General features: G+C 37.4%; 1 protein-coding gene across 6 annotated transcripts in view; it reads right to left on the bottom strand.

Moving 5' to 3' along the window:
* The window catches only part of LOC106081723 (cAMP-dependent protein kinase catalytic subunit 1), a 34,418-nt gene extending 8,318 nt beyond the window's left edge, over nt 1–26,100 (bottom strand). Inside the window, exons 1-2 of one of the 6 annotated variants that reach the window (XM_013243932.2) lie at nt 25,916–26,100; nt 20,321–23,118 (exon numbers count right to left, since the gene is read on the bottom strand). In XM_013243932.2, coding sequence (XP_013099386.1) covers nt 21,388–22,449 — 1,062 coding nt within the window. In that variant the 5' untranslated portion in view covers nt 22,450–23,118; nt 25,916–26,100 and the 3' untranslated portion in view covers nt 20,321–21,387. The other 5 variants (XM_013244007.2, XM_013244086.2, XM_013244241.2 and 2 more) reach the window with 5 other exon arrangements.
* Nucleotides 26,101–26,315: the final 215 nt, after the last annotated feature.

Genomic DNA, 26,315 nt, shown 5'->3' with positions numbered 1-26,315 from the left:
TTTATCCCAAAAAAAGTCTCAATTCAAAGATATAAACTCCGCTTCATTGAAAACATTTAATATAAAATTTTTGCGTTTTGTCAATGTTGCGATTTAACTAATTGCACAAATTTAAAACTAGCTTTACAGCATATATTCCTCACAATTGTTATCCGTTTAGGCTGAAAATGTGCACGCAGTGTTTTTTATTGCTTGCAACCATAAAATTAAAATGCACCAACACTTTAATTGTGGGCACAAAATTTAATTTTTTATAAAAAAAACGTTAATCAGTCAATCTTTTTCTTTAGGGAATTTTATTAGGGAAAACAATTTTTGGGGATCTTTCCCCAAAAAAAAATCTGGCAAACAGCAATTTATGTCGCATTAAGCGTTTTTTAGTCACTAACACCATTGTGAATGATAATAAAACACCTGAGGCCGAATTACCGCAAACGTGAACAAGTAAGAACGTTTGAAATCTTTCAATTGTGAATTATGACTTTTTTATTGAAAGAGAATTTTTGAATGTAATAAAAAATATTTTATTAAAATGTGTATAAAATTGAGTAACATTGATTTGATACGAAAGCGATAACTCGGCCTCTGGTAGTAGGCAGAGTTGCCGCTACTTTTCCTTATTTTTGAATTCATTATATTATTTTATATATGCAAATGCAACAAAATGTGTCTCAATGATGGCATTCATCCAAAAAGAAAATACACTTCTAATATTTTTTTTTGCATTTTATCAACTATAAATCAATAGCTCATTACCCAACTATTTCTATGCACAATTAATTGAAGCAGAATATAATTCTACCCACCCAACATAAAAAAATGACTCAAATCAATGCCCACATTCAAATTCAAAACTAATTTTCCATAACGTCTTTCGTTCAGAAGTCATGGTAGGAATGCAATCATACGATTGATTATTCATTCATATGTATATATGTGCTTAGGCAGATTGTAGGTACTTGTACATGTATTTATTTTTAGTTAGCTACATAGTAGGGCGATGGTGGGGTACATAAATAGAAAAATGTGTAATACAAATATTTCAAATAATTGTAGAACTTTCACATTTGCGATTGATTAGTAATATATAAAAAAAGTCAACTTCAACCAAAAATCGAGATCATACACAACAAAGTCACGGAAGGGAAAAATATCCCTGTTTTATTTTAATACCATACAATAGAACGGTTTTATTTTAGTACAATACAGTGGAGTGCAGCGAAATTTATATGGAAATTAAATCTATCCACCACAAAATAGTTTTGGATAAATTACCAGCGCAGGCTTATGCAAAAAACATGAAAAACAGAGAACTTTTTACTTCTCTCAAAATCTCGATAATTATTTTAGTTTTCTTAAAAGCAAGCAGTTATGCCGAAAAAAATTAAAAAAAATCAAATTTACAGCAAAGAGAAATGAAATAAAAGAAATAATACTTGGCTTGCGGCCAGGGCTGCCAGATTATTTTGGAGTAAAATCAGCACTTTTAAAGAAAAAAAAAATCGGCAATTTCGGCACTACAAGTTTAAAAAATCGGTAAAGAATCGGAAAATGTTTTAAACGATAAAACGCATACTTTAAAAACTGAAAATAAAAGCGCCCTAATTACGGCCTAATTTTACATACCGACCACCATGAAAATTCTTCGAACCAGAGTAAAACATCCACCTTAAATGAGCAGCAACTTAGCCTGGGATCTTTATTAAGACGTAATCTTATATAGCCCTTCGTCGACCTTAAACTGTTTTTTGTGAAAACATAATCTGCGTCAAATTTCAGCTAAATACATTAAGTTTTATATACTGTAATAGGACTTCAACAGGGAGAATATATACAGAATATACAGACTTGACGTACGTTTTTACACACGCAGCATTTTTAATAAAATTCTTTTAAATTATGTTATTTTTTAAATGAAAAAAAAGAACTTTTGAAAATTTAGAAAAATCGGCATTTAATCGGCACTCTGCTATTTTTGAAGCAAAAAATCGCAAATCTGGCAGCCCTGCTTGCGCCATATTCTTAGATAACTCTCATTTACCTACAAGCGCCACCTACAAGTCTAGGTGCAAACTTCAAATTCATTATCTATATATATTTATCTATGACATCTGTCTTCAGGACAGGATACACTCAACAAGGTTATGCCAAGCGATCAGACGACATACAATTTTTTTAATTTTCGTCATTATGCTTATCAAACTTGTCATTGTTGACGTTTTTTTTTACTTGCTTGCAATGTGCTTTTGTTCATATTCAAATTGAATTAATAAAATACACAAAATTGAAACATTTCACGCCGTATTTGGAAATGATGTGAAATAAACAGAAACATGTAAAAGCGTGCTAAGTTCGGCCGGGCCGAATCTGATATACCCCCCACCATGGATCGCATTTGTCAAGTTCTTTGAATAACTTTTTCAAGTAGAAAAACGCTAGTCATAGAAAAACACCAACTCCAAAATTTCAGGCAAATCGAGTAATAATTGCGCCCACTAGAGGCTCAAAAAGTCACACAGGGAGATCGGTTTATATGGCAGCTATATCAGGTTATATACCGATTTAGCCCATACTTGGAACAATTGTTGGAAGTCATACCAAAACGACATATGCAAAATTTCAACCATATTGGATAAGAATTGCGTCCTCTAGGAGCCCAAGAAGTGTAATCGGGAGATCGGTTTATGATATGAACTGATTTGGACCATGCTTGACACAGTTGTTGGAAGTAAAAAAAAACACTTCATGCAAGTTTTCGACTAAATCGGATAAGAATTGCGCCCTCTAGAAGCTCAAGGAATCAAGATACAAGATCGGTTTATATAGCAGCTATATCAGGTTATGAACTGATTTGAACCATACTTAGCACAGTTGTTGGAAGTCACAACGAAACACGTCACGCAAAATTTCAACCAAATCGGATAGGAATTGCGCCCTCTAGAGCCTCAAGAAGTCTAATCGGGAGATCGGTTTATATGGCGTCTATATCAGGTTATGGACTGATTTATACAATACTTAGCACACTTTATGCAAAATTTCAGCCAAATCGATAAGAATTGCGCCACCTAGAAGCTCTAGAAGTCAAGACCCAAGACCCAAGGTCGGTATATATGGTAGCTGTAATAGAATATCAATCGATTTAGACCATACTTAGCACAGTTGACAGAAGTGATACCAAAACACCACGTGCAAAATTTCCACCAAATCGGATAAGAATTGCGCCCTCTAGAAGCTCAAGAAGTCAAGGCCCAAGATGGGTTTACATGACAGCTATATCAAAACATGGACCGATTTGGTCCATTTACAATCCCAACCGACCTACACTCATAAGAAGTATTTGTACAAAATTTATTCTTTACTCCTTCGAATGTTAGCGTGCTTTCGACAGGCGTACGGACGGACGAACATGGCTAAATTGACTTAAAATGTCATGACGATCAAGAATATACATACTTCATGGGGTCTTAGACGCATATTTCGAGGTGTTACAAACGGAATTACAAATTAGTATACCCCCATCCTATGGTGAAGGGTATAAAAATAATGCGTGTATGTGCAATATGCTGAATTTTGTAAGAGAAAACTATTTTTAGTGACATTTGTTAGCATTCACAATAGGCAGATTTGGAGAATCTCAATGATGTTCATGGGCCCTATCCACTTTATGTTTTAGTAAATGACTTTACCTTCTACGAGGATTGCATTTTATATTTCGGGATTTTACAACCCTTATGTTGGAATCTGCCAACTATCAGCTCTATCTTAAAGCTTGACATTTTTGAGGTTATACGTACTCAGAACGTTTTGACATACAAGCGCTATTTGTGTTGTTTACAGTAACTTCAAAGATTCCGCCCGCCCAAAAAATGGAATTAAATCGTGAAAATTTCGTGCGACGTGGATTAACTCAACAACAGTGCATCGATGAACTTAATTAAATTTTTGGCGATCAAGAACCAATGTTCATCGATGATATGGTCAATTCATCCGAGGTCATAGTTCACTCCGAGACGAATTTCGTGAAGGTCGTCCAAAATCAGTTGTTGTTCCAAAAAACATTGATGCTGTTCGCAAACTGTTATTGCAAGATCGTCATGTAAGCTATCGCGAGATTGAGTTCTTCATCGGCAAAGGCTGCCGCCTCAGTGTATAACACACTGCTACAACAACAACAACCAAAAGCCCGATGGAAAGATCAAGTGATGGGAGACACTTCGAAACTTGGTGTCAGAGATTTTAGAATGAGCGCAGAAAATCGAGGCGTTTGGAACACTATACTACGTTCGGCTAGTGGAACAAATGTTCTGTCATAGCCAATTAAAGAAAAGTAATATGTTTTATTTTACACTAAAACTTCAAAAAAATGTATTTTACTTAAATTCTTTTTTTTTACTTCTAATTTTTTGTATAAAGACAATGTTTTTTTATTTTCTTGTATTTTGATTATAAAACAAAATAAATAAAATGTTTTTTGTCTAATCTAATAACTTTTTCTAAAAAAAAAAAAACTATTTTTCACGGACTTATTTTAAGTAAACATATTTATGAAGGCAGCATATCTCATTGCCCTATCGCCATTCGAGGGGAATTAATTTTTTTCTCACTTTATTGGCTGATGATCACGAAAAGATGTCATAATACAATTTAATGGACACCAACAGCATGTGAGTAGCAGAAATATTAAATACATATAAACATGTATATCCATACATCCATTAAATTAAGCAAAAACACACAAAAAAGAGAAAATATTTTAATCTTGATAATATTTTATACTATAAATATACATATGTTGTGTATAAATAAACTATACATAGTATATATGTGCATGTGTTTATAGAAGTGATTTTAATTTGTGTATGTTCATATGTAAAATATGTCTGTTTTTCGTGTATGGTAGCGCCGAAAAAAGCCCGAAGCCCACGCATTCAAAGACTATGCCATCCATCCATAAAGCTGGCAATGTTCACACATTTTGCCAAAAATAAAAAAAAATTAAAATATTTAAAGCAAAACCCACCAAAAACATATCCCAAAAGTTTTGCTTAATTTCATATGACCTACACACAATGACAGCCTTTCTTGCGTTTTAGTGTTTTTTTTTGCCATAAACATTGCGGCCAATGTGTGTAAATATGAATATTAAACAATAAACGTATACAGTCAATAGATAGGCGATGGCCACTACAGCAGCAAACGACTTATTCAACATTATTCGTTATTGTCTTTTTTCATAGAGGGATAAGACAAAGATCTATGCTTTATTTGTTTGTTTTTATTTTGTTGGTTTAGTTTTAATTTTAAAGCAACAGTTTGGGTAATTTAGACACCTACCTACGAGATATGAAAGCTATAGCGATGGATGGATATAAAAGCATCTTTGTGACTTTGTACGTTTTGTTATGCTGCCCCAAATCATAACTAAAGCCCAAGTCAATAAAATTTATTAAGATTTAAGAACGTCTTTTTATAAATAACAAGCTGGACAGGGCTTGCTCCGCTGCGTCTTCTTTAACTCCCTAATATCTATTTGGGGTGGGGACACTTCGCCATGAATGTGGATATCGTGCTACTGTAGCCTATGTCCGCCTATGACGCTGAACGCCTGCGTTCGAATCCTGGCGGAACTTCTGGCAAAATTTGAAGTGGTGGTTATCCCCTCTTAATTCTCGCGACATTTGCGAGGTACCATACCATGCATGGTCAAGTAAAAAATTCTCCCCAAAGAGGTGTCGCACTGCGTACGAACTCGGCTATAAAAGAGGCCCCTTATCGTTGATAAACTCAACTTTAATCGAAAAGCGCTCTATGATGTATAAAAAGTTTGCCCCTGCTCGGTTCCTATGCAAATTTTTACTCTACTCCCAAATGTCTTTCTTTTGAGTTCCATATTACCGTATTCGTAAATATTTCGGGTTTAGGGGATATTTCGGAGGTGGTCACTTGGCCATTAAATTAAATATATAGGAATAGTGCTCTACTTTCAGAAACATTTCGTATGAGTCTGGGGAGGTCATGGGAAGGCCACCAGCACTTTACCCTGAAAATAGATATCAAATTCGTTGTTTACTCCCAAACACCGTTGATTTGAGATCCATATTGCTATAATCGGAAGTAAAGTTCAGTTTAAGGGGTGATTTAAGGCGTACCCCCAAAATTGGATATAAAATTAGTTTTCTTCTCTCAAATACCTTTCATTTGAGTCCCATATTGCCATAATGGGTCAATTAAACTATTCGATTTATTTTTAGGAAGAATAGAGCCACCTTGACTTGAACGCAAATGTTGAAGTCATATTTTTAATCTTATCCCAAATATCTTTCATTTGAATCCTTTATAGCCATGGTCGGACGATATGCCCATTTGGGGGTATTTGGGGATGAGGCGACCTCCCATTACTTGGATCTAATTTTGTATGCCATATTTGTAATCTACTGCGGATACTTTTCATTTGAGTTCCATATTGATAGGAACGTCGAATATTTCCACTGGGTACTTGGACCCGAAATTTAATATGATATTCATTTTCTAGTCTCCAATACCTTTAATTTTATACCCATATGGCGTCTTTGGTGTAAGGGGGAGAGTTAGCCACCATCCGATATCTAAAAATTATATAACCTATTTCCTTTTTTTGGATTCCAGGGAACAAACAAACAAACCGGGTCTCATATAGTCATGATGGGTCATATGCCCATTCAGGGAGTTTTTAGGGGGTGGGGTGACCCCCTACATTTCGATCTGAATTTGTATGCCAGATTCGTAATCTACTCCCGAATACCTTTCATTTAAGCCCCATATTGATATAGATGACCAGTTTGTTTGTTTTTGGACATTTTAGGGCGACTTCCTGCGTAATTGGACCCAATTTTTAATAACATATTCGTATTCTACTCTTCAATACCTTTCATTTGATATCCATATTGTCTTTATCGGTCCACTTGTGATTTTGATTGGTATTTTTGGGGTAACGGGGAGGGTTCAACCCCTTCCGATTCAACAAATTATAAATCATATTTCTTATTCCTGACCATATTCGTAATCTACTCCCGAATACTTTTCATTTGAGTCTCATATTGTCATGATCGTCAAATAAAACTATTTTGAGGGGTTTTGGGGCTGGGGCGGCCCCCAGGTACTTGGACCCAACTTTTATTATGAAATTCGTATTCTACTCTTGAATACCTTTCATTTGAATACCATATTGTCCCGAGCGGTCCACTTTTATTTTTGGGTAGTACTTTTGGAGTAAGGGGCCCCCCTCCCGATATCAAAAAATTATATAGCCTATGTTTCCTTCCAGACTAACCTACACAACCGGTAAAAATTTCAAGGTAATCGGTTCAGCCGTTTTTGAGTTTATACAGAACAAACAAACAAACCGATAAACAGACAAACACAAATAGAATTTTATATATAAGACTAGCTAAACCGGGCCCGCTCCGCTGCGCCTTCATTTACTTTAAAGGGAACAAAATTATCCTTTGAATATTTACTTTCGACAATTAAAGAGCTTTTAGTGAAATACCATGGTACGAAACAGTATATATATGTATATCGCTTGACTAACAGTATAACAATCGCTTGACTAACTGTATAACAATGATTTTTATCGGTCTATGAATTCGCTCGGAGGGTTAAGGCTCACTAGCGTTTAGATGTTAGATATACTCCATTCTTAAGTCTTTATTTCAGCCCGATATTGCCATGATGTCCGATTTAAGGATGTTTTTGGTGGTGGGTAAGGGGGAGGGTCCACCCCCTTGAGTTATCAAAAAAATATTTAGCCTATTGCTCCTACCGGACCACTCCCACGGAAATCGGTTAAGCCGTTTTTTAATCTATACGGAACAAACAAATTTACAAACCCACAAACACAAATTCATTTATATGTGTATAGATTATAGATAGTTACTATGTGATTCACAATAGACGATACCATGATGCAAAGCAATTCACGATTCAAACATACGCGTTCTTAAATTCCAAAATTTGTTTCTAATAAAGAAATACACAATTCACAATAGATAGATTTCGAACTATTTTACTCGTTCACGCATGCGATAATTAGGCTCCTGGAGGCTGGATACTTATCCAAAGATAAATTACAAATAGATAAAGATTTTGAAGTTCACAAATAGACTGGTTGATGTCGCTTGTGAGAATAGATAAATGAGAATTATCAAGTTCATGGCACAAGCAGAATATTGCGGTCAATGTCATGATTAGTTGCGTCGTTTGCATTTTCTTAATATCCATTATTTCCTTTCCCGTGAAGGGAGCTAAGGCTAAATTATATATGTGTATATTAAAGTACGTTTACATTGGCCACTAAATCCGGATTTATGACATTTCGAGATTTAAGTGCTAAATCCTGTTTTTTTTTTGCAGGTTTTACCATACAAAAATAAATCACATTTTGACAGGATTTATTTTTAAATCCTAAATACACCCAATTTCGTGGCTGAGTAATCGATAAAAGTACCAATATATGCAACTGTTTCAAGAATGTTGTGTGTGATAGGCACATTCATGTATACGCATACACTCTTGTGTATGTCACTTAAACTCCCAAAAACGCAAGTTTTTGGACAAGTTTTGTTTTGGGTTTAGTTAAATCCAGATTATAAAAGTTGCAATATAAACGTAAGATAATTATACCAAAAATTGCATTTATCGAAAATGAGAAGAAAACGCTGTGTAAACGTACAAGTTTTCTTTTTGGATTTAATTAAATCTAGATCATAAAATTTGCGTTAGTTCAAATATAGCTATTGAACTGAAACTAGGTACATATTAAGTTCACAGACTATATATTGATATACTTTCAGATTTACCCTCTAAAGTTCATGAAGCTTGCCATACTTGACAAAGTTCTTAAAGATCATAGTGGAAAAAAATATGACAAGCTTCAGCTAAATTGACCACATATAACAAACAGTATTCCAAACTTCTTAACCTTTTCCCTACAACTTTTGAGTGCAACTTCAATCTGCAGATTTATGGTCGATTTGTGGCACATCTTACCAAAGGGTCCTAATTTTCAACAAGAAACTACAATTCCCATTTCCTGGTATACTATCGTTATGACCCAGAATTATTTTAAGAACCCTTATAGCCCCTTATTTCCTTGTCTGTAGTTAAATATGGTTTCACATACACTTTTCAATGCTATTGTTTCAATCCCAACTGTAGCATACGCTCTAAAGACATATCGAATAAATAAAAACCCATTAAACGATTGTTGACTTGAATGGTGACTATAAACAATATTACAACCACAACAGTAAAAACCGCTCCAGCTATAATGAAAACAATTTAAAAAATACCCCACCATCATCAGAGATCGAATTTAGACGCTCAGGCAAACAAGTGATCAAATGAAATAAAAACAAATAATAAAATTGTTTTTCGTTGTTGTCTGTATTTACGTTTGTACTAAAAATGAATACAAAAAAAAACAAACAATACCGGTATCAATTCACCCTTTACCTCAAGGGAATGTGTTTCAGAGATATACAGAAACAAAATCTACACGGCGGACAATCTCTCTTAACACTCTTAGAGAATAAAAATCAACTGGATAAACAACATATATTTTTTTTATTGTAAGAGAGTAAAAATGAAAGGGGTTGTGGGAAAGACATAAGCCGCAGGTTGATGCAACAACTCTCATGCTGTTCCATGATTCGGTCAGCTGGCCATTTAATAAGTAAGGGGAACGATTCACATTTCAGACAAAAATTCTTTTATTAGAAAAACGAAGAGGTACAAATATCCGACGAAAACACACTTTGAAGTATCAATATAATAGAGCTTAGCAGCCTATACCCCAAAAATGCTCAAGGAGTGCAGTATCATCTTTTTTTTCATCGGGTTTGTTGGCCGAGTGCTCAAAGTACTCATTTACCAGAACCATCCTTTCATCCTTCTCTCTTCGTTTTTTTTCCTCAGTATGAGTCTTAACTCAATTAAAGAGTCAAGAGTCAGCTTCAAGTTGTTTTCGAAGCATATCATATGGGACTCTTATGCCGCTGACTTGTGACGCTAACGTCACCGTGTTTTATTACCATGTCTTTCTTATATATAAAATAGAATTTGTGTTTGTTTGTTCCGTATAGACTCAAAAACGGCTGAACCGATTACATTCAAATTTTCACAGATTGTCTAAGTTGGTCTGGAAGGAATAATAGGTTATATAATTTTTTGATTTCGGAAGGGGGACGAACCCTCCCCTTAACCCCAAAAGTACTACCCAAAAATAAAAATGGACCGGTGGGGACAATATGGGGCTCAAGTAAAAGGTATTCAGGAGTAGAGTACGTATTTGATATTAAAAATAGGATCCAAGTATCTGGGAGCCGTCCAACCCCAAAACCACCTAATATAGGTTATTTTTACGATCATCGCAATATGGGCCTCAAATGAAAAGTAATCGGGAGTAGATTGCGAATTTGGTCGGGAAGGAGAAATAGGCTTTATAATTTGTTGATTTCGGAAGGGGGCAGACCCTCCCCCTTATGCCAAAAACACAACCCAAAATCAAAAATGGAGCGATCGGGACAATATAGGTATCAAATGAAAAGTATTTGAGAGTAGAATACGAATATGATATTAAAATTTGTGTCTAAGTGCCCATCGGGCCACCCCAACCCCAAAAACAAACAGACATATTGAACGTTCATTTCAATATGGGGCTCAAATGAAAGGTATTCGGGAGTAGATTCCGAATTTGGCATACAAAATCAGATGGAAGTATTGGAGGTCACGCCACTCCTCAAAAACGCCTATAGATCCGTTATGACTATATGATACTTGGCTGAACCGATTTTCCTAAAATTTTCAAAGATTGTGTACGTTTGTCTGGAAGGAAACATAGGCTATATAATTTTTAGATATAGGGTGGAGACGGACCCTCCCCCTTACCCCAAAAACGCCACCCATATCCGAAAGTGGTCCGATGGGCACAATAAGAGTATCAAATGAAAGGTATTGGGGACCAGGAAACGAATATCGTATAAAAATTAGGATCCAAGTACCCAGCACTCCCCCCTATCCCCAAAACTCCTCTAAACAGATATGTTCGAAGTTCATGTCAATATTGGACTCAAATGAAAAGTATTAGGCAGTAGATTACAAATATGCCATTAAACATTAGGTCTAAGTAATGGGAGGTCGCCCACCCCGAAATACCCCCAAATGGGCATATTAGCCGACTATGACTATATGCGACTCAAATGAAAAGTATTAGGGAGTAGATTATGAATATGACATTAAAATTTACTTTCAAGTCTAGGTGGCGCTTTTCCTCCTAAAGATACGTCAAATGGGTTATTTGACCCAATATCCAATTTTGGAGCCAAGTGTTTCGGGGTACGCTCTAAAGAACCCCCTAAACAGAACTTCATTTCCGTTGGGAATTAAGAACGAATTTAATATCTATTTTCAGTGCAAAGTACCGGGGGCCGCCCCAGCCCCCAAAACACCCTCCAAACCGTTCATATTTACCGGCCATGGCAATATGGGGCTCAAATTAAAGTGATTTGGAAGTGCAGCACGAATTTGATCGCAAATGTCGCCAACATTAAGAGGGGATAAACACCGCTTTGTTCGATGTTCTCGCCAGGATTCGAACGCGCTCAGCGTCATAGGCTACAATGGCACGTATTCGATATCCGCATTCAGGGCGAAGTGTCCCCACCCTAAAAAGATATTAAAGAGTTAAAGAAGGCGCAGCAGAGCGAGCCCGGTTCGGCTAGTAAAATGTATGTAAACAAGTTTATGTTGACTTTCGACTCTTTGATTGGGTTAAGACTCAACTTGTGATTATTGTTCACCAGCTCAGAGACCACGCATACGATGAATGCCTCTCTTTCTTGCTCTGTCACTCTCAAGGTGTTTTATAAATTAAAGATTTAGCAACCCTGGTTTATCTTTTTAGATCAGTTACAGCAAAGTTAAATAATGCATAGATAAAGAATTAGATAGATGAAAATTGTCTAAGACCATGACGCCAGCAGAATTCCGCTCTAAATGACATCCAGTTTGTGTCGTTTGCATTTTCTCTATATACATTATTTCCTTTCCCATGAAGAAAACTACGGCGTAATGCACATATACAGGGGTTCGGCAGTCGTAGCTTCCAATATGTTTATATTTCTTTATTTTATTTCCTTTCCTTTTCCTGTAAATTTGATTTTCGTTAATTTTTTCGGTAGAACTGCTTGCTTTGAAGAAAAATAAAATAATTAGCGACACCTATAAGCTTGACATTTGCTGTAAAATTTTGAGAGCACCTGTAAGCTTGATATTTGCTGTAAAATGTTGAGAGCTCAAAAATTTCTCTGTTACTTTAAAAGTGGCAGTTTTTTTTATTGTGAATATTAAATTGTGAATAGCCTTGATAGTAGTTGCTTTTCTCTCAGAGAGCATGAGAGCCAAGTACTTAACAGAGGGGGGCCAACACTCAAACAGACGGTTTGTCTATTTTTAAATGTCTAACAAAAGACAACCAACCGCAAGCCAAATACATTAAAAAGAGTGTTGTTTTTCCACATATTTATTTTATATTTGTTTCCCCTCCCCCACAACACACCATAACACCCATATTCCTATGATTACTAGTTGTTTTGTTTTTGCTTTTTATTGTGTTTTGTTATGTTATGTCAATTTATATTAACCACTTGACATAAACTCCCCATCCAAGTAAAAGCCCATCTTCAAAAAAAAACCAAAATTTTCAATGAATATGCTACAGACACAAAACTTTTATCCATAACACACCCCAACAATCGCTTGGCCTGGGTAAGTATCGAGCGCTCCAACATGAAATGGGCCTTTGAAGTATCAAACCCTCGAAAAAAAATTAATTTGAAACGCGTCAAAGGGATGGTAGGGGAGGGCTGTGTGGCAAAAACATAAAAATCAATTTGCTATCTGAAACATTTGACTAGCTACTAAATTGCTAAAGACAGAAAAAACACGCACTCACACACAAGCCACAGAAACCAGAAGCATAGTAGTCTATTACGTCGATATGGTTGGCTTGATTTTCTCTTCATTGAGGAATAAAACACTTGTTTTGTTTTATTTTTATGTGTAAATTCAAAAGGCTGACTGATAACTCCCCTAATGCGGTACAAATTTAATATAAATAGCTAAAAAAAAAGCAGATACATTGTTTTCGCAAAAAAAAATGGTAAAAATTATGGAAACAAGTGAAATAATGTGTTTATCCTTGGTCTAGCCCAATGATGGGTACACTAACACTTTTGAAAAGATCAAACTGTGTTTGTGCGAGTATCATCAAACAGCAACTAAATGAAATAGCTTTGAAAAAGAGGCATAGTGTTCACAGCTATCTCAGCTGTAGTGTTCACAGCTATCCCAGCACGGGCTGGAACATTGAGCTCCAATTTGCGTGGGGTTCATTGCTGTCACGAGAAGCTTAGCTGCGAGCTACCGGGCTCATCCACAGGTTGCGGATAGTGGAATGATCCATACGGTGTAGCTGCAACACCAGTCGCGGACAAACAGCGGTATCTAGCGGAGAATCTCGGTGAGAGGCCGGGCGGCACCGGCTCTTGTACAAATACTGAATGCCTGTGATTCTCGATATGACAAGGCGAGTTTTTGGCGCCAAGGACCAACCTGTTTCCGCGGCGATCTGTCCTTTGGAATGGAACGAGCCTGCTCACCTAAAGGAGCTTGACGAGGATCGCCACCTCCACATGAAAATGTGGCTACAACAACAACCTTAGCCGGTTACACGTAACGGATTGACCCAATGGATTCCTTCATCGGCAAGGGCTGCCGCCTCAGTGTACAACACACTGCTACAACAAGAAGTACAATTGTAGTTAATGTACCCCTCTCAATTTCGTTTAGTCTTGAATGCGCAGTTTGTGGTCCCAGTCCATAATCAAGCACCACGCGTCACATCCCCACATTCATCTGCCCAGTCAGTCCAACTCAACTTACAACCCAAGCGCTCTGGACCCATTTAAACCTTCTTAGAAAGTTACCCGATTTGTTTATATGATAAAGCCCAACTAACAGTTAAAAATCAAAGACAAACACACTATTTTAACAACAATAATCCTTTCATCCACCGCGTCGGCATCGTCGCGGAAACACTTTATTCCCCAAGAACTTCAACACCGTCAGCAATCCCTGAGAAAGTACGCGAACAGAGTGAGTGCTGTTGTCTAGAGGAGCCGAGTCTAGCTTATTGACGCTTATTTTCATGCGAGAAGAAAATTCGTCTATAACACAGTGAATGCGAGAATCAGCGCTGAAATTCCCTTGATGTTGTTGTACCAGTGTGTTGTATACTGAGGCGGTAGCTCTTGGCGATGAAGGACTTCATCGGGTCAATCCGGTTCATACAACCGGCTGCATGAAATTCTATTTTTGCCATGTGTTTTGCATTTATATCATTGGGGTTTGTTGTTTATTTGTGTTTATAAAATCGCTGCTCACGGTAATGAATCCATCTGATGAGGAGTATTTTGCTTGCTTCTGATTAATACAATCTGTTATGACTCCTAACAGCTGTGCCAAGTACGATCCAAATCGGTCTATAAGCTGATATAGCTCCATATAAACCGATCTCCCGATTTCACTTCTTGAGCGCTTGGAAGCCACAATTTTGGTCCAATTTGGCCCATGTTTATAGGTAGTGTTCTTTAATGACTTCCAATAACTGTGCTTTTTTTAATTGAAATTTTATTCAATCACATTTTTCGAAAACTGTGATTGATATTATCATTTTTGTGATTGAAGCAGTTTCAATTAAAAAATTAATTGGATCAATTAATTGCGTGATTGAAACCGATTTTTACTTTTTTCTGTGTAAACATCAACAATGCAAACATGCGCGAAAAATGATTTGGAACTATTTTATCATACTCGATCGCCTTTGCTATCTGTTCTACTTAACGTTCACTATGTTTATGTTTAATAGTATTATCGCACTGATAATCTTTATCGAATGGATAATCTTGGCTCGGCTTTAGCGCGCACTCTTTTCTAAGTATGTCCGTACACTTATCTTGGATATCTAAGATAATTTCATTTACAGGTAGAAGCAAAATCAGTCAAAATCAGTGTTTGATGCAACTCTGATATTGAGTATGTTACTAGTTCGCGCCATTTTTCTATGTTTGTGTGTGTAATGGCTCTTCAGACGAAAAAAACTGTACTCAGCTGTTTGCGGCCAAAATTCACTAATAGAAGGTTAGGTCACATGCGAAAACATAAACTGGATAGGCCCCATGAACATCATTAAGGATGTCAAAACTACAGATTAAAAATGTAATCATTAAGGATGTCAAATCTAAAGATTCAAAAAGTCATAATATAGTAGAAAACGTATACAAAGAATGAATGTAAAAAGAGGACAAGTTGACATCCTCAATGCCAAGAACTGCCAAAAATTAAAAAAATTGTATGTCGACTGATCGTTATCATTATACATAAATGTTTGTACATGATAATTTGAAATGTTCAGATTGACCCATATATGATAGTGTATCATAAAGTGAATTTCAATAGTCATTGCAAGTAAAATAAGTTTTATAAAGCTTATCCTTTTTTTTGCTGAATTTTTCTGCCATTGAAATTCAATAGTTGTTTAAAAGAAAGGCGTAGAAAATGCACTTATTCGATGTACGCATTATAGTTGAACAAGTTCCAAGGTATGGTTATCCCTTAAAGACGACATGTGTTTGCAATTTATTTAACCTTAACTTAAGCCTTACATAGCTAAGGCAATACGACACTATAATAATGTTAATTGACACCAGAAGCAAAAATGCAAATGTTACAAATCTCCCGTTCGAATTTCTTACATCACTCGCTAGTAATCCATCCCAATAAACAATAATGTCAGCATGATAGGATATTCAATTCATTAATCAACTTTTCCCTCCTACCTTACCTTAAACAAATGACCTAACAGCTTAGGGGGTTTAGATAATAGCAATTTCCTTAAGATGCTATCACATTTTCTTTTTGTTTTATTACACAAACTGTTGACAGACTTGGATAATTTGTTTCTATTATTGGCTGTATTTCTTGCTCGCAATATTGGATTGTCAATTATGCTAAAATGTTGCATACGTACTATACATGGACAGCTAATATGCAAAAGAACCTAAAGGTCAAATAATGAAATATTGAGTGACGCGTGCTAGTGCTATCAAAAACATTGCGACTAAAAATAGCATTTGAATTCAAATGCATTACAGTCATAAAACATTTTTTGCAAAAGTTTTACACCTGTATACACAAAACTTAATGCAGATTTGAAATAGGTTTATTTGACAGGTTTCTTTTATTGATCTGTCATATAAACCTCTTTTAAGGTTTCATTATGTTTTGTAAATACGGTCGTTAATGTTCGGCAAAAAATGACAGTTAAAAAATTTACAGAAAGGGATCGAAAGAGTTTGCACCCGCAAGTTTAGGACTATCATCAAATTAGGCAACCATGAAACGATGTACTTGTAAGCTGTTATCTTGAGAGTTTCTTGGGGATGCAATAACATGTCTGACTGTTGAAAAGTAACATCCAATAATACCTTCCTCCAATCCTCTCACATAATCGTTATACATAAGGGGCCTGCCCGGCACCGGATGACTATGAGCACCATACAAGTTGGAACTCTGAGTTCCAATCTGTGTGTTGTTTTTCGCTATCGCGAGAAGCTTATCTGGGAGCTACCAGGCGCGTCCACAGGTTGCGGATAGTGTAATGTTCCATACGGAGTAGCTGCAACAGCAGTCGCCGACAAGCATCGTTATCGGGTGGAGAGTCTCAGTGAGATACCGATTGGCACCGGCTCGTGCTTAAATAATGAGTGCCTATCAAAAGCCTGCACAAAACCATTCATTGGTGACCGTTTTTCTGAACTCCTGAACGCTGAACCCATATGATGTTGTATTTCAAGACTACTGAAGAGCGAGACACTGAAGATAAAATAAAACGAACAAGTTATATTTTGAAATAAAACCATTATTCAATGCTTGGAAGCATTTGTATCCCGAATTCATTGCCGCTACAGTTATCATGTCCGCCTATGACGCTGAACGCCTGGATTCAAATTCTGGCGAGAATATCATGTAAATTTTCAGCGGTGGTTATCTCCTCTTAATGCCGGCGACATATGGGAGGTACTGTACCATTTGGTATGGCAGCCATGTGAAAACTTCTCTGCAAAGAGGTGTCGCACTGTGGCACGCCGTTCAGACTCGGCTATGAAAAAGAGACCCTTTATCATTGAGCTTAAAAAAAACATGAAAGCGTCTCGCTGTCATTTTCAATTGAGGAGGCCACCGTAGCGCAGAGGTTAGCATGTACGACTAAGACGCTGAATGCCTGGGTTCGAATCCTGGCAAGTTTAACAGAAAAAAAATTTAGGGATGGTTCTTACCTCCTAATGCTGGCTGGCAACATTTGTAAGGTACTTTGCCAGGTGAAAACTTCTCTCCAAAGAGGTGTCGCACTAAAAAGGAGGCCCCTTATCATTGAGCTTAAACTTGAGACTGACTGCACTCATTGATATGTGCGAAGTTTGCCCCTGTTCGTTATTGGAATGTTAATGGGCAAAATTTGCAATTGTGGAAACCTGGATCTGATGGAATACTTCCGGCGTTACAGCAGAAAGAGGCCGACTATATGCCGCCCCATCTGGCCACTATTATCACAGCGTACTTAGGACTTGCATATACTGCTAAAGCCTGACAGGAAGCAAGGTTGGTATTTATACTCAAGCACGGCAAGGCAAGTTATGCGACACCAAAGGCCTGCAGACCTATAAGCCTTACGTCCTTTCTACAGAAAACCATGGAACGTATTGTGCGTACCATGTTAAAGAGTAGGACATACAGCGAACCGCACACATACAAACGGCATGCCTACGTCAAGGAAAGGTCGGCGAGACCGCCCTGCACGAGGTTGGGCATAGAATAGAAGAATTTTTCGATGCCAAGACGTATACATTGGCGATATGCATTAACATCGAGGATCTATTACGGATGCTGACTGAGGATGGATTTGAACACGCCTGCACAAACGGTGTTGTTATAATTAGGATCCAAATCAGCTATGCAGAAGGACCGAAAGGGTCTTGCAGATGGACGAAATATGTCAACTACTCAGGAGCCGTAAGCTCAAAATGGGTCCTGAATCCCTGGATAGTTTACTGGCTCTACAGGAGCGTAATTAGACCAATACTTATTTGCGCCTCATTAGTTTGGTGAACTGCGATGGAAAAAAAACTGCTACGTAAGGATAATACAATAGGTTCAGAAAACATGTTGTCTTGGAGCGCAGCGATAATGGCCACTCCAACTAGGACACTAGAGACTATTCTAGATATCCGACCCATTGACATACAGATTAACTGTGAGGCAGCCACTGCGGTTATAAGACTTAGTTAATCGTGGTTTAATCTAGGCGACAATAGGAAATCCGGATGGATTAGAAGAGGTTTCCGACCGGATGCCTGAGATGAGCGCGATACACTGCTGTCAGAGGCACAATTTTGGATTGACGGAACTCTGATATTGCCATCTAGGAGATCATGGTATACAGATGGATCAAAGCTAGAGGACAGAAGGGGCCTGGGTGTCTACATTGAAAACCCAGGAACTGAGAACTGTTTTCGACTGCCTGACCATAATACGTTTCTGGAGGCGGCGATCACGGAGTGTGTGAGGTGTTGTGGTGTTAACGCGAGAATGTCGAGTATGAAAATCTTTACGGACAGTAAGCAGGCCATAAAGGCAGGACGGTAAGGTTACGAACTATCTTGGAGTGTAAGAAACTAACGCCTTCTCTGAGAATGACACAATCTGCACCGATTGAGTGGCGGGCCGAAGCGGAGTAAGGGGAAATGAAAGAGCAGACGATTTTGATGAAGGCCAGAGGACTGCCGTCAGAAACTTATTTAATCCAGAGTCTTTCGAGTCGAAGCAATCCGAGATAAGGGCGTTGTCGACAAACACTCGTTAGAACGGCAAAAATGCTATGGGGAGATCAGGATCGTGAAAATACGAGGCTATTACTGAAAGGAAGTAAGAAGAAGGTCGGTAAAAATTTCGGTATCATAGTACTTCGAGCTAACTTATGTAAAATCTGTGGAACATGTGAGAACATGTGTATGGCTTGTGGGGAAGATGATGAGACATTGAAACATTTCCTATGTCTTTGCAGCGTTTAAAGATTTTTTTTTGAAACATTTCTAATTCTTTTGTAAATATGTATTTATTTTAATTTAGAGCTTATTTTCCTTCTAGAGTTTAATTTCTGGCATATTCGTAATCTACTCGTTCAAACCTTTTATTCAGCCCTACATTTTATCAAAATCGGTACAGATTTGGATATGCATAGTTCCCATTGTAATTTTCAAAAATTCGCGATGATTTGATAACAAATGCTTCCTGTAACTGGCTTACAAAACACGGACTGATAGACAGGCGGAATTGCGCCAAGACGGACATGGCTTGATCGAACAAAGAAGTAGTTTTGAGTCGATCAGTACACTATTAACTGCCAAGGAGTGGTTCTAGTTGTAACTTTTGTTAAGTTAACAATAAGTGTCATATAAATGTTTACTTTGTGCTCAAAATTAAATTCTAAGACGTAAAATCCTCCATTGGATCCGAATATATGAACCTTTTCCAATTTTAAATACCGTTGCGGCGGTGTTGTTAACCGATCGTCATGATTTTATATTTCGCTTATTAGTACCGAAAGGAAAAAAATTGAGGATATGCGTTTCTCTATTTGCAAAAGAAATGTCTCCCTTATAGGATGGGACGGTCTAGTGAACACATTCATAAACCAATGATTTTCTAAGCTTGCTAACAATTTTTAAGATTCTCTTCAGGAGTAACACAAAAAAAAAAACAAAATGAATTGTTTCTCTTGTCTTGGATTTGTTGTAGTTGCTCAAAGTTTTTGCCCTTATGGTTGGACAATAAAACATTTTGACGTGTTAGTGGGAAAGTGTACTCAAGCAAAGGTTTTTACGCTTTTCTTCAGGAGTAACACAAAAAAACAACATGAATTGTTTCTCATGTCTTGGATTAGTTGTAGTAGCTCAAAATTTTTGCCATTATGGTGGGACAATAAAACATTTTAACGTGTTAGTGGCAGAGCAGTAGTGGGGTAAGTGTACTCAAGCAATGGTAATAAAATTCTGCCAGCAAACGAAATGATCCATGCATGCATAACAAGTGACATGAAAGAATGCAAAGATATTCAAACTACTTATAGAAATTCCAAAGGTATTGCTTCTTAACCAGCACTTACCATATATATAGTTGTTGTTCTTATTAACAATGATGGCTCATAGTATAGAATTCGGATGGGCGGTTGCTGTTGCTGACTGATGGTGATAGCCATTGATTTGTATTGGTGTAGTTGCTCTTGTGTGTTGAGTGCTGGGTAGCAATTAAATTCCAGAATGCGGTATCAATGATGAAGTAAATTGAAGTGCTTGTAGTAGTATACGTGTTAAGTAGAACCGAGGATGAGAAACGAACAGTAGGATCAGGCTCGATCGATCAATCGTAGAATTTGTAGAAGAGACATCAACTAGTACTTCGCACTTTTGCTGCTTCACTTTTGTCTTAATTTTGCAATTCGAAACACCGTTGTTTTGTTTACCAAAGCAATGTCATTGGGCGTTTCAAGGTGTGTTTCATCGCAACAATTCGTTCTTTTTTGGCTCACACTTTATTGTTGATGATGAAATGATGTACTTTGTATACTAGGTATGTGAATTCAGTATTATGGAAAATATTTTGTCGAAGGAGCGCTTAGTTTTTCTTTCTTTCAAATATTTTCAAATTCTTTTGTGTTAGTTCTTCTCTTCTTCTTTCTTAATTTTTCCACTCAAATATTTCAAACTTATAAACCGTGATTAACCGATTAGTGTTTGATAAACGAAAAAGGACTGGCTTTTAAACACGCCGCAACACAATGCAAAGGTAGGGTTAACTTAGTAGTAGCTTCTTATCACGAAAAACGCTCGCATTGAGAAATAAATAATTTGTTTTATAGTCTTTTCGTGTGTATGTATTAGTTTTAGATTTCTTCTTCATAGCTTAGATTGTAGTTGTTTTGGTAGGTAATTTGTTTTTTTTTTCTCGATAATGCACAAAACAACAATGACGGTGACATGGCGATGGCGATGACTTTGGAAACGAACGAACGTGTAGTAAGTATCACTCAGTATCCACACACAACAACCAGTGATGGAGAGTAACAGATAGATGGACAACGATAGCGCGGCGGCGGCTGCGGAGAACGAACGAACAAACGATGGAGCGTAGAAAAGAAAAGTTGTTGCATTTGTAAATATCGTTTGAATACAATTAGAATTCAGCAAACTCTTTGGCGCATTTCTCGGTACTGGAGATCCGCAGCGCCTCTTCCTCATAGTCATCAAAGTTGCTGGTGTCACCGGGCCCTTTACACCGGGGCACAAATGGAGCCTCAATTTTCTTTTGGAAGATCGCAATCCAGTCTGTGGAGGCAAACCATTTCTGATTTTTGATATCATTTACGCCCGCCTTTAGATTGCCATAGCGCTTGGTAAGATCAACTTGCAAGAGATTGCGCAGCAGATCCTTAAGGTCCGAACCAAAGTGTGAGGGGAAACGTACCTTGCCCGACACGATTTTCTCGTAAATTTGAATGGGTTGATCGGCGAAAAATGGTGGATAACCGGCAGCCATTTCATAGACAAGAACTCCAAGTGCCCACCAGTCTACGGCTTTGTTGTAACCCTTTGAGAGGATAATCTCAGGGGCGAGGTATTCAGGCGTGCCGCAAAGGGTCCAAGTGCGACCTTTGACACGTTTGGCAAAACCGAAATCAGTTACTTTAAGATAGCCCTGCGAGTCGATCAACAGGTTCTCTGGCTTCAAGTCACGATAGATTAGATCAAGATAATGCAAATACTCGAAAGCAAGTACAATCTGAGCCGCATAGAAACGCGAGTGGGGCTCGGAGAAACGACCCACCTTGCGCAAATGTGAGAACATCTCACCGCCGGGCACATACTCGAGTACCATGTATAAATTGGAGTTGTCCTTGAAGTGGTAGCGCAGCGATACCAAGAAAGGGAATGAAATCGCCTGCAGAATGCGCTTCTCGTTGAGCGTGTGTTCGACCTGTTTTAGTTTAACAACCTTTTGCTTGTCCAAAATTTTCATGGCATAGTAGTCTTTTGTCGGCTTGTGTTGTACTATCATGACACGTCCGAAAGAACCAGTGCCAAGGGTTTTAATACGTTCAAAGTCTTCGAGTGAGGCGGTGTTGGTTGGATTGCGGCGCCATTTGTCCTCAAACTCTTCTTTGGCTTGTTCAAGGAACTCTTTGACGGTTTCGGCAGCATCCACTTTTTTATTGGATGTGGTGGCGTTATTGCCCATTTTGGAGATGGTACCAGTTAACGAAGATAGGCGGAAAGTCGCAGTGGCGGCCGGCACTGAAGGGCCGGAGTCTGAAGAAGTATCGCCGGCGGCGTTTGCCTGCGTGGTAGGCGACGATATGGTAGACTGAGGACCTGTAGGTGGTGTTATTTTGGAGCCTTTTTGCTCAGCGGCACCCGAATTCAGGGCAGATGTAGACGATGTAGCCGATGTGGACGCTTGAGGCCGTGCAGCAGCTGTGTCCGATGATTTTGTCGCTGTCGCCAAAGGTGACGTCGACGACTTGCTAGACGACGCGCCTGGACTGCTTGGCTCAAGCTTAGCTCCCAAATGTGCGGACTCCTGATGCTGGTTCGATTTGTCCTCGCTGCTGCTACTAGAAGACTGAGGAGTTTTCTTCTTTTTCAAAAAGCTCAAAATATGTTTCGCAATTTTGAAAAATTTTCAAAAACTTCTTACGATGAAATAAAAATGATGCGCAATGGCCGCTGCAAAGCCGCAAACCTCCCTCACGTTACACAAGGGCTGAAGGAATGAGTTGATGATTTGATGAATTATCTCTAGTCCAAGAGTAGTGTGGGTTATCTTCGTTTTTTTTTTTTTTTTGTTCACTTTTTTGTTTAGTTAAATATTAATAAACTTGTTGTTTTTATCTTCGAGCTGGTTCATCTAGCAAGAAAATTTATTTAAAATTCAGAAATGTGTCAAAGTATTGTTACAAAATGATGCCGATGCTGTTGCCTTATTTATGGCAAGTGTTTGACCTCAAACCCACACACACACACACACAACATATGTTTGCAATAATTGCATTGCACCAGTGTACACTAAACAAGGTAATAGCTTGGTTCGCGTATTCAAATATTTGTACAAGTGGTTAGTGGTAATCATACGCTTACTTTATTTGCCAACAAACAAGGAGAGATAGAACGAGAGAGAGCATACTTGGCAGTCCGATATTTTACTTGAGATTTTGTGCAGTAAAAAATTATAATTGAAGCATATTCCTTTTTTTAATTTTTTAAAATGTATTCGTTTTTATTACTTTTTTAAATATTAATCTGCTCAATAATGGTATTTATTACAAAGCATCGAGTGTGACAAAGTCGAAGTCAAGTACCTGGCCAGCGCATTTAATCTGTAGAGAGAAACAGGGAGATCCGCAAAGTGGGGTAATATCTTCGGCACTGGTAAACCTTTAACTTTTCTCTGTTTCACCACCAACTATTCTTAAATACTTGAAGCCTCACTTGACAGCCTTTATCAGTACTCTGCTCATGCTATTGCAATTTGTAAAAAAGTGAGGAGTTAAAACAAGTTTCTCAAGTCGCAGCATTGGGGTATTGGGGTGCATACAAAGAAACCTTGTTGACTGCATATAAGACATTTGGCCAGCCATTATTAAAATATGAGCGGCAGTGAAAATTGTCATTTTATCGACACACATTGGAACTAGCAGCAATTTTTTCAGAATGGTGCTCTCCGAATGGCGATATGGTACCTACTTATATCTCATGTGGACCACCTTTAACAGGAGACAAAGATGCTTTCCGTGGGAAGACGTAATTACTTGTTGTCTAAGCAGTGCCTAATGCGCTGAGGTAGCAGATGATAACCAAAACCCCTCCTGTAAACCTCAAAGACTTCAAGTTAGGTCTTCAAAATCTAAAGCGAAAGGTTAACGCTACAACAGACGGCTTCTAAAGCACTGTATTATGCAAACGATAGTGTATTTACACACAGGATGAATACCGTTCATGGAGATCATCTGCGGCCTAAAGCATTTGATAAAGTTAGCATCCCTCGGCAAGCTAGAGTAGTGCTGACCCTTTTAAGTTCATACAAATGCAGTCGCCTTAATTCCTTTTTTGTATAGAAATAACGCCAAAATGATGGATGTGTAAACTGCTCGTTCCATTCTTTAAACGTTCAGTTGCCCACCAAATTCTTCTTGACTTACAAGTTTACTCTGGACACGGCTCATACAATATGCAGTTTCTTTATTTGGAAATTTAACAGAACCTCAAAACTAAGCATGACGAGTACTGTATTTCTTTTAGGAGGATACCATGTCCGGTTAGTATGTCAGCTTATGACGCTGAACGCATGGGTTCGAATCCTGGTGACATCATCAACAAATATTTTTAAGTGGTGGTTCGCTCCTTTTAATACTGGCGACATATGTAAGATACTATAGCATGTATAGAAGCCATGCACAGCGGCACGCCGTTCGGAATCGGCCAAATTTGCATTTACACTTATCTAAGAGTTATGAAAGCATAGCATCTGGCCCATATTGGGCATTGCAATGTCAGGTCTTCGCTGACACATGATAGGCACAGATTTTATGGTTGAACCCCTTTCTTGCGTCTAGAACATAATTTTCTATTCCTTAGTTAGAGAATAAGCAACGCAGAAAATTAGATAGGCATTCTAACCTGTGCATCATCAATCTGACTGCGACCATGTAAAAAATGTTTGCGAGTGTATATGCAAGCTATCCAAATTGTTCTCTCCAGAAATCACATTAGCTATTTCATTTCTTTACCATCGCTCAGTTTTCGATAACAAATTGAGCCTTTGATAATAAAATCGCACATAATATAGTTACATTTAAATAAAATAAGCTAAATTAAAACGGTGCTTACTGCCCTTTGTTTTTTTTTTTTTTTTTTCAATTATCGCTCTTGCTCGCTCTCGCTTCTAAATCAATAACAAAAAATAAAGTAAATTATTGATAACAGCTGATCATGGGAAAATTCCTTTGCTCTTTGACACATAATTAATCTGCTGCTTTTCATTCGATTTTTCATATTTGGTGCCGGGGACAAACGGAAGGGGAGAAAATACGACTGCCTGCTTTTACGCACATTCTGCATTTATCAAATTCTCCTGTTTCGTAATATATACCTGCAACGCTACATACACATATGATTAGTATATTTCTCCCGCTTCCAAACACTTGTTTGACAAATTTTTCTCTTTTTTTCCTCCACGCATTTTCATTTATATAGCTGCAGCTTAATTCCGTATTTTTCACATTTTTTAGATTTTCTGTTGCGCTTCTTTACTGCTTTTCTTGCTGTTTGCTATGTACACTTTTCCATCTTTCATATTCATTGTATACATGTGCATGTGTGTGAGTGAGTGAACGAGTATTTCGCGTGTGTGTGTGTATGAGTGTTTATCATCTTTTTTCATTATATTTTCTATGTACACATTTTTCAACTAATTTAGCCTCGATTTTTTTCCACTTCTATATTTACACTGGATTTATTGGATTTCTAACTTTCCATAGAATTTTTCACTTTGTAATTTTCATTGGCAAAATATTTTAATGGTGCATTAGCAGATTCTTTCTGCAATTTTTTTCATTTGTTATAATCACTGTTACTTTTTTTTCTATTGAATAATCGATTTTCCGTTCAATCCAATTAGAAAACGAAGTTTATTTTCCTTTACGAACCTTTTGCTTGTTTCTTTTTCTAATCTTGATTTTAACCCGAGTGGTTTGTAAAAAAAATTGAAGCAACTCAATTTGTTTAGACCTTAGTTAATTTAGTATTATTCTTTTTGGACGAGACGAGAGCTCGGAGCAAAGTTAAATAATTTTATTTTTACACTGCACGGTTTCACGGTTAAAAAATAAATGAGACGACAATTTGACAACTTGGGAATCTAAAAGTCGATTTTAGACTAATCGATTATTCGACTTTTGTGTGAAATGGTCGAAAAACCAAAGTCGACTTTTTGTGGATGCAAAATATAATACACATTCGTGTATAGTCTTGTCATGACATGTTCCACTGATAATATTAACGATTACTTATGGCGATTTCTCGACTATATAAAAAAGTTTTGATGTC

The sequence above is a fragment of the Stomoxys calcitrans genome, chromosome 3 (assembly GCF_963082655.1).
Source record: "Stomoxys calcitrans chromosome 3, idStoCalc2.1, whole genome shotgun sequence".
NCBI lineage: Eukaryota > Metazoa > Arthropoda > Insecta > Diptera > Muscidae > Stomoxys > Stomoxys calcitrans.
The sequence above is the reverse complement of the archived record's forward strand: the minus strand, read 5'-3'. Positions and strand labels throughout refer to the sequence as shown.